This window comes from Gossypium hirsutum, chromosome D02 (genome assembly GCF_007990345.1).
Source record: "Gossypium hirsutum isolate 1008001.06 chromosome D02, Gossypium_hirsutum_v2.1, whole genome shotgun sequence".
NCBI classification, from domain to species: domain Eukaryota; kingdom Viridiplantae; phylum Streptophyta; class Magnoliopsida; order Malvales; family Malvaceae; genus Gossypium; species Gossypium hirsutum.
In genome coordinates this window covers 62,129,610-62,139,231 of record NC_053438.1, presented here as the reverse complement: position 1 = coordinate 62,139,231, position 9,622 = coordinate 62,129,610, and the positions used below count along the sequence as shown (strand labels likewise).

The 9,622-nt window shown below is 30.4% G+C and overlaps 1 protein-coding gene across 1 annotated transcript; it reads left to right on the top strand.

The window, feature by feature from the left end:
• The first annotated feature begins 6,596 nt into the window (after window positions 1–6,596).
• LOC121214755 (protein ALTERED XYLOGLUCAN 4) lies at window positions 6,597–8,426 on the top strand. Its single transcript, XM_041088951.1, has 2 exons — window positions 6,597–7,092; window positions 7,220–8,426. Exons 1-2 carry the CDS (start codon window positions 6,861–6,863, stop codon window positions 8,320–8,322), a joined length of 1,335 nt encoding a protein of 444 aa, XP_040944885.1. The 5' UTR covers window positions 6,597–6,860; the 3' UTR covers window positions 8,323–8,426.
• The last annotated feature ends 1,196 nt before the right edge of the window (window positions 8,427–9,622 follow it).

Below are 9,622 nucleotides of genomic sequence, written 5' to 3'. Positions count from 1 at the left end.
TATGCATAATCATGTGATTAATGATCTAGAAGAGTTGGTAAATGTTACATGAATACTTTATGTATGTCATCATAGTAAAAGGTGTATGTAATTGTGCTTTGGTCGTTTTCATTTAACATGTGAATTCTTGTTTATTTGGTGGTTTTTCTGAGCATTTAGTGGGCTTATTTAAGCTCACTCACTCTTTTTAAACATTTGTAGATAGTTAGAGTTGTGGTGTGATTGGTGCAGAGATACAAAAGAAGTGATCCAAGTTAGCTTTAGTAATTGAGTAGGTTATTTGATAGTTATTATTTTGAACTGTGTGAATAAGACAATGTTATAAATTTGTTGGTTGATTATTGTCATGATGTTTCAGATGATTGCTTGATTTTATTACTCATGGTATTTAAGGACGTTTGATACTAGTTCACTGATTTGCTTAGCTTAAATTATTGATGACATGTGGAGCTACGAATTTGAATTTTTTTATGTTGAATTTCGAGGTCATGAATGCATGATACATTGGTTTATATATGGTTGAGTTAATTGCCCTGTTCTACTGTGAATTTCGGTGTTTAGTGTAGAGGTATCGATAATCGAGTATTTAGTATCGATACCTCCATATTATTTCATAAGTGTAGGAAGTTAGTAGCTCAATTTGGTATAAATACCAATTCTCGAGTATTGATACTAAAGGTGAAAATATAAATACTTTTGATAATTGTATCGATAAAATGTTGGCTTTAAATTTTGTAGAGAAACGGAATGCTAAAATGGTATCGATTTTCTAAATGGTATTGACACCCCTTATGGAAAATATCAATACCAACGAATGAGTATCGATACTTACGTGATCTTTTAGGAATTTTCGTTAAATGGTCTTTAAGCATGTTTCTAACTAGTTTTAAGGTCAATTAATGTATGTTTAGTAAATTTTAACCTTGTCTAGGGTAAATTAGACTTAAACCTCCGATAGTTATTTGATTATGATGTTAATCGTATGATAATGAGATGTATTATGCTTTATTGATGATGAGATGATGGTGTAGCGTCTTGTTACTCGGGCTCGGCGACCAGGCCGGGTTAGGGTGTTACATTTGTGTAATTATTTTAGAAGGGACTAATGAGCTCATTTTCAAAATTAACAAGGATCCAATGGGTATTGTAACACCCCTTGATGACTCAATTATCGGGTCTGAGCTACAGAATGTCACATTTACTGTCGGAGAAAAATCTGTCAAAATACAGTATATATATCAAACAAACAAATATTTATGACTTAAGCACATTTACGAAAGCTCTTTTGTTGACCCAAGCATGAATTCAGATCAAATTATAAAGTTTTAAAAATTTAGTGCCGATGTTGTGATGTCGCTAAACAGTTTATCACGTCCAACCTCTAGACATCGGTAGTCACAAACTATCGATCGATGTTGCGACGATGAGAGTTGCTCATCTCGATGTTGACTCCGTTTTTTGTAGCCATTTGGTACCTAGTCCATGTCAACTTAACCAATTTCATATTTGGAGCATAATTGTACACCTTTACCTACACAAGATCATGCCATAATACATACCAAAGACCTTACAACATCATTTCAATTCAACCTATCCAACATGTCTTCATTTAAACAACAAAACATATCAAATTTGCTTAATCAATTCAATATAATCATCAATGCATTTTCCATTTCTTACCATCACATATACTACCTCATTTCATACTCGTTTTACCATTGAAATATCAAACACAAAGTTACAAAAGTTACCAAAACATACACTATTGCATATATGAACATTAGTTTTCCAAAATCAAACATTAACTGAGGTTTAAACCAAACCATAATTCACAAGTAACACATATATAAACACCTATGTACATGCCATATAATTGAGTTTAAAACAACTAGAAGTTTATTGAATTGATAGCTGGAGAGTGAGCTTTAAGGTGATCCGATCAATGAGTTCCGCAACCCAACAATCTACAAAAAAAGGGAAATACAATTGATAAGCATTCTGAATGCTTCGTAAGTTCATAATAAATTAACTTAATTTACCTTGTCATTTTAACAATTCAAGTAATTGAAACACAAAGGCACAACATGGCATATTCTAAGCATCCTTATATATATATATTCATAAACTACTCCACAAGACAACCTGTAGGTTAGTACTTCACATAACAATATCATAGTATTTAAATTCATATGCATGTACAACCAAATTACTTTACATCATACTATTCAACCTTGTTCGATACTAAAACACATAAATGAAGTTCACATTCAATCATTTCATTACCATTTAATTTTCGCTTTCTATCCGGAGAACTATAACAATTTAAATTCGGATACACGGTACTAATTTACTTCCACAAATTGTAGAGCTTATTTACTTATAAACTTTATTTGATGTCGCTCACTCAAGCTATCGAGAATCCACAACATGTGCTGGATCTCAACCATCAATAAAGAATAATTTGATTTGCTCACACAAGTTGTGGATTGGGGTTGCTTATATAGATTGTATTCGATGCTGCTCACTCAAGCTGTCGAGAATTTGCAACACATGTTGGATCTCAACCAACGATAAAGAAATCTCTGACCAACACTCGATTTCATTTTTAACCTTAATGACATACCATTCATATCCTAATCGTTTATTGAGTTCAATCGTTATCATTACCAATTCTATATCATTACAAACCCTAAAACTGTATACTTACTTTTCACATTTCGAATAACAACCCATATACATTTTTAACCTTGTAACATCATCATATGCATACTACTTAATCATATATCAATTTCACATTTAATCATCATCATGTATCTATTCATATTAGTCATTTATTTCATATTTACGATTTAGTCTCTTTGATGTCAAAAGACATTATTTACCTAACAATTTGAACTAAAAAGTAAAACAATATAATAGAAACATAACATGAATTAATAAAGTAAGTCTCGTATGAACTAACCTAGCAAAAACAACAAGCAAAACATCGAGGATTAATCTATAATTTTGTCTTTTCCTCTATTTTCCTCCGATTGGTTCAAATCCTGATCTATACGATAAATCATTTCAATTTATCAATTCCAAATACCTTATATCATCATAATATGTGTAGATGATTGTTCAATTTTTTTGAATTCTCCCTCAAGTTTTTTATTTTATTCAATTTAGTCCCTAAAATCAAAATTACTATAACTTTCTAATTTGAGTTTTGATTTCGAAACCGATCTCAATTTCATCCTTCTACAGACCTCTATTATCAATAATTACAGTAATTTTGAAATATTTACACTTTAGTCCCTATGTTCAAAACTAACAATTTTCACTTTACAATTTTGTTCGTTTTCATATCTAAGTTTAAAATTTAACCATTTAACATCAATTTCATCAAGAACTCATCAATAAAAACTTTTGAAAATTTTAACAGTTTTACAAATTGGTACTCGGTTGGCTAAATCAAGCTCTCGAAACCTCAAAAACATATAAATTACAAGAAATGAATTAAATTGAATTGACCAATCAAAGGACTAAATGTTGAGCTTTAAAATAGTTTTTCTTCTTTCTTTCCTACGGGTTGAAGAAGATGATGAAGAAAATAACCTTTTTTTTATCATTTATTTAACTTATATAGTTTGATTAAATCTAGTTAACCTTAATTAATTTAACTAATTTTAATTAGCTTAATCTTAATGACAATTAACAAAATTTGGTGGATACTAGCTAATTCCCACCACCACTTGGCATATTTGTAAGGGTCCAATTTCTTAATTAGTCATTTGATTAATTAAAAATCTATAGCGATTAATTTGTACTATATTTATAATTTATTCATTGTATCTTAATTAGTCACTAATTCGATAAAATTACCTATCTAAAATTTAATTCACCTATAAAATAACTCCGTAAATATTAAATATTTACGGGCTTGGTTTACGAAAATGATGTCCCGATACCTCGTTTTCTAATACCACTGACTTTAGGATTGTAACACTTGTACCTTTGTTAACTATCCAATTAATAAAATTAAAGAACCAAACTTTAATTAAACTTTATACTAACCTCGTAAATATTACAAATATCAGAATTGAGGTTCCAAAACCATTGAAAATTGAGCGAGTTGTTACAGGTATGTACACCAAATATTTGAATTAAAAAAATATTCAAATTATAAAAATCAACTTGATCTAAACTCGAATAACCAAAACTACTTATTCGAATTAATTTAATAACTTGTAACTTGAAATAAGAAAAAAAGTTAAATTTAGATGGCATCAAATTTTACGCGAAAAAAAATTTTTAGCCCTTGGAATAAACAAGCAAGTCTAGTAGCATTTGCCTAAGACTCTTCGAGAATAATCATCAACAAAACCAATGCATTGATGCATTGCTCGACGATATCAATTAAGGGTGAGTATTCGATCTAGTCAAGTTGAATTAAGTTAAAAAATTTTGAGTTAGTCAAGTTGACGAATCCTATTTTATCAACCGAACTCAATTTGAATTCTTTTTCGAATCGAGTCGAAAAATTTCGAGTTGAGTTGAGTCGAATTAAAAAATCTTATTATTTATACTCAATGTTCCGGTTACATGGACCGATTATTTTACTAGTAGACGAAGTACAAGCTTTTAGATTAATTTTGAGTAAAGGAAAAAATGAGAGTGGGGCGATTCGGGAAGGAAAGTAAGATTAATGAGTAATTATTTATCAAAACAACATAGTTTTACCTTTTAACTTGATAGTTTTGACTTTTAACTTTAGAAAAGGTAAACATTTATCAAAACAATGTAGTTTTGCCTTTTTTTTATTTGGATTTTTGGATAACTCGAATTAGGGGTGAGCATTCGATTGAATTGAGTAAAACTGTTTGAGTTAAATTAGAAAAATTAATAATGTTAAATTAAAATTTTGTACAATATAACTATTTCCAAGTTAGAACACAAAAATTTGAAACAATATACATTTAAAAACTTTTTTAAAGCAAAATAATAAAAAATAAGATATTTTAGAACGATAAACTTGAATAATTAATCACTTATTTAGATTTCAAAATTATTATTTTATTAAAATTTTTATATATTTTTTTAAAAATTTATAATTTTTTAAAAATATAAATTTTAGAATTTCTATAAATATTTTGAATTTTAAAAATTATTTTCAAATTTTGAAAATTATTTTGATTTTTTTGTAATTTTTGTTAAGAGATAGACCAATTTACTAATTTTCAAAATTGACAGGGATCAAAACTGTATTTATAATAATCTGTTATTTGAATTATTCAAGTTATTATAATTTTAAAAATTCAACTCGACTCGAACTTGAAATTTGAAATTTTTTATTCGAGTTGACTCTAATAATTCGAATAACTCGATTCGATTAACTCGAAATTTAGATTTTTTAAAATTTTTTTAAAATTAAATCGATTCTTGCTCATTCCTGGTTGAAGCTTATATGTTGAGGATTGGGTATAAATTGATGAAGACTCAAAAGTGAAAATCGAAAATCGTGAAATCTGATAAGCCGAGACATTCATATGTTGCTTGACTCTTGTCCAAATTTGAAGTTTAATCATGCTTTTAGGGAAGAGAACAAAGCAATGAATTGGTTAGTCAAGAGAAGTAAGAGCAATGCTTCCCTTCTAATTTGCTTGGTTTTCTCTCTTATTGTAGTGGTATTCAACTGATGAGTTGGAAATTATGAATTAATCACTTAATCGATTTAAAGTTTCGAATTAATCAAATATTTTATTCAAACAAGCTTATAACATTATTTATTTAAATAAAGTTTAACGTCTATATTATAAAAAGTAAAAAAAATGTAATATACTGAGTCAAAGTAAAAAGAAAAGAAAATTAATTTTGAGAAGAAGTTTTAATCAGGTTGAATGGATTATAAATTTTAATTAATTCATTTATGGAATATAATCCAATTCATGAAAAAGTTAGTGGTAGTAGTTATACAAGATTCAATGCATCAGGAGGCGATTAGCACACGCCCCTCCCGCCTCTGGCAGACTTTTTCTTTTTCCTTTACTCAAAAAGAATAAAAATTTAAACTCCAGTTTTATCTCAATTTAAATAAATCCAAAAGGTCAAATTTAATTGAATTAATTTTTTTAATAATAACTCAGGACCAGGTATGTATGATGGGCTTTAGGTGGGATGTGATGGAAGGAAAAATGCATCCCTGTATGCTTTTTCTTAAGATCACGTTTATGGCTTGTGGTGTCACCGTCCTATCTCATACGCTTAATTAATCACCGCTTGCAATGTAAATACCATCACCAGTGGATTGGGTTGGAAAAAGTGAAATCTGAATCCTTTGAATTTTGAGATTTATTATGCCAACCACTTCATCCAACAAGGAAAAAAAATACGACATTTGGCTGTTATTGCTGTAGGCACAGGTATAGCCATGCTCCAGATTTTTTGTTTCTAGTTTTTACCCTTATAAACCAAGTTATTTTGCCTTTTAATAGAAGGGTGATTTTGGATTTTTGACACTATTAATTAGGATAAACACGCTTGGTTTTTCATGGAGGAGCATGTTTTGTTTTTTTCTTTTTTTATATACAGAGATATAAGACAGAGAGACATGACAAAAGGTAAACAACAACCTCCCGCTAGCTGTATTTTGTTGTCCAACTCATATTTATAATAATCGTAGATTAATAAGATTCTTTCGATGTCACTGGAACACCACCCCAGCCTCTGCATAAAGTCATAAGCTTCTTTTATTATTATAATTTCTCACTCTCTCTCTCCGGCCGCTAGTTCAAGAACACTTTTGTGACTGGACCTCCACAGTAGCCATAGCTTAGAGAAACCTAGAAAACACAGGTGAAGAGGAGGAGAGTGTGTAAAAAATGGGTGTAACAAGTCCACTCAAAGGCCAATCTCACTCTCGTTCACTCACCAGGAAGTTGTTGCCCTATGTTCTTTATGCTCTCCTCCCCATAGCTGTTTTTCGCTTCTACTTTCACCCTTTTCCTTTCCCTCTATCCACCTCAGATCAGCTTCCGCACCCCAACCGCATCATCCTCACCACTTCTTCTTCTTCTTCTTCTTCTTCACCTCCTCCTTCATCCTTCTCTAGAGGTACATAGAGTAAAACATAAAAGTTGTCAGACTTTTTTACCTTTTCTTGACTTATGTTCTTTTATTTTTAATTGTTTTAAATATGGGTGTTATTATTAAACAAGTTTTTGTTTTTGCTTATTTGCAGAAGAGGAAATAGCTAATGAAACTCCATGTAACTACACCTATGGCAGATGGGTACATGACAAGATGGGGCCTTTATACAATGGCACAACCTGTGGTACAATTAAGGAAGGTCAAAATTGCATCACACACGGGAGACCTGACTTGGGTTACCTTTACTGGAGATGGCAACCAAGCCAATGCAATCTCCCAAGGTTTGATCCCAACACTTTCTTCAACCTCCTAAGTAACAAGCATATAGCTTTTGTTGGTGACTCTATGGCTAGGAACCAATTGGAATCACTTCTTTGTATGCTAGCCACTGCCTCCTATCCTAACCTGGTTTACAAAAATGGGGAGGATAACAAGTTTCGTAGATGGCATTTTGCTTCTCATAACATTACTGTATCAGTTTATTGGTCACCATTTCTGGTTAAAGGTGTTGAGAAATCAAAAACTGGCCCAGATCATAATGAATTGTATGTAGATGTTGTTGACGAGAGGTGGGGATCTGATTTAGAGCATATAGATATGGTTGTACTCTCAATAGGGCATTGGTTTCTTCATCCAGCAGTGTATTATGAGGGTGGTTCGGTTTTAGGTTGCCATTACTGCCCTGGACTAAATCACACTGAGATTGGATTTTATGATGTGATGAGGAAGGCCATAAAGACCGCACTTAAGGCAATAATTGAAAGGAAGTCGACTGATGGTAATGGAATTGATGTGTTTTTAACCTCTTTTTCACCTTCACATTTTGAAGGTGAATGGGATAAGGCTGGTGCTTGTCCCAAGACGAAGCCTTACGAGGAAGGAGAAAAGATGGTTGAAGGAATGGATGCAGATATGAGATCAATCGCCATTGAAGAAATGGAAGCTGCTAAGGTAAATGATAAGAAATTCAAAGGATTGAGACTAGAGACATTGGATGTGACCAAATTATCATTAATGAGACCAGATGGTCATCCCGGGCCTTACATGTATCCATTTCCATTCGCTAACGGCGTTCAAGAACATGTTCAGAACGATTGTGTACATTGGTGTCTTCCAGGTCCTATAGATACATGGAATCAGATAGTGTTAGAAGTTATTAGGAGATGGAGTGTTGTATCAAAGAGAGAGGAGTGAGGGAATACAGATACCAGATTCTGGGTTTTGTTTTCATTTTGCATTTCTGTTGTATTTGTTGGTGTATATTTCTTTCTCAAAACAAGCAATTTTGTTTGGGGCCATAGCTTTCAGCTTCATTAGCAAGCAGAATAGGAAGAGTGTGGTTAATGACTGAACTTACTACCCACCTAACACCCGCAAAATTTAATTTAGAAGATGAACCTTGTTGATGCGTCTATCTCTTTCAAATCAAAATTAAAAAAAAATAGAGGCTTCTCACTATTATGATAAGAATAGCTAAGGCCAAGGTATCCAAAGAAACTTACCTTTTTTACCTAAGCTTGAGTAGGAAGAAAGGGGGACAAGGTTCTAACAAGTGGTTAGAGTTGGTGAAATGTTTTCAGGATTTCACCCACAAACACAAAAGTTAGGCTTGCCAAAAAGGCAAAGGGCTTTGCATTCGCATCATTAGTGTTTTTGCCCATCCCTTATTTTGGTTTTGGTCCTCACAGTAGTGCTTCCTGTCATGGGCACAAAGCAGACCAGGTAAAAAGGCAAAAGGTAGAAAACTTATTATGTACCAATAGAATTCCATTTCCTTCCTTTGATTAATTTGGTTCATTAATCATACTTCTTATTCAAACCCAACTTATTTTCTCTTCTCTATTACCTCAGTTAATGCTAGGTTCCTGTTTGATCACAATTTTTTTTCTTTTTTGGTATAACAAAATATACAAGCATTTTTAAAAAATAATTTAATGTATAATTATAATATTGCGACAACTAGACTTCTAATCTTCATTCAAATCTTTAAAAAACTAAAACTCTTTTTTTTAAAAAAAATAAATATTTAATTAGATAAATTAAATTAGATGGTTAATTTTAGTTTAAAATAAATTAGACAAATATTTAATTACACAACCAGAAATTTTAAAAATTATATAAAACATTTAATTAATTAAATAAAATTTTGTTTCGATGATTTATCTATTTTTTAACTTAAATAATTTTTATTTATATATTTTCTATATTACTATTTATTTTAAATTTTGGTTTTAATTAAATAAAATTTAATTTAGATGATTTATCTATTTTTTAACTTAAATACTTGATTTATTTATATATTATCTATATTACTATTTATTTTAAATTTTGGTTTTAATTTTAAAAATCAACTATCATATTTTTAAAAAGATTTTTTTTAAAATTACATAATCTATCTATTCCTTAGATTTTATGGTTATTTTCAAATCACTTTTAAAAATAATTATTATATATTTATATTATCTTAAATAATATTATTCAAAGAATAAAATTG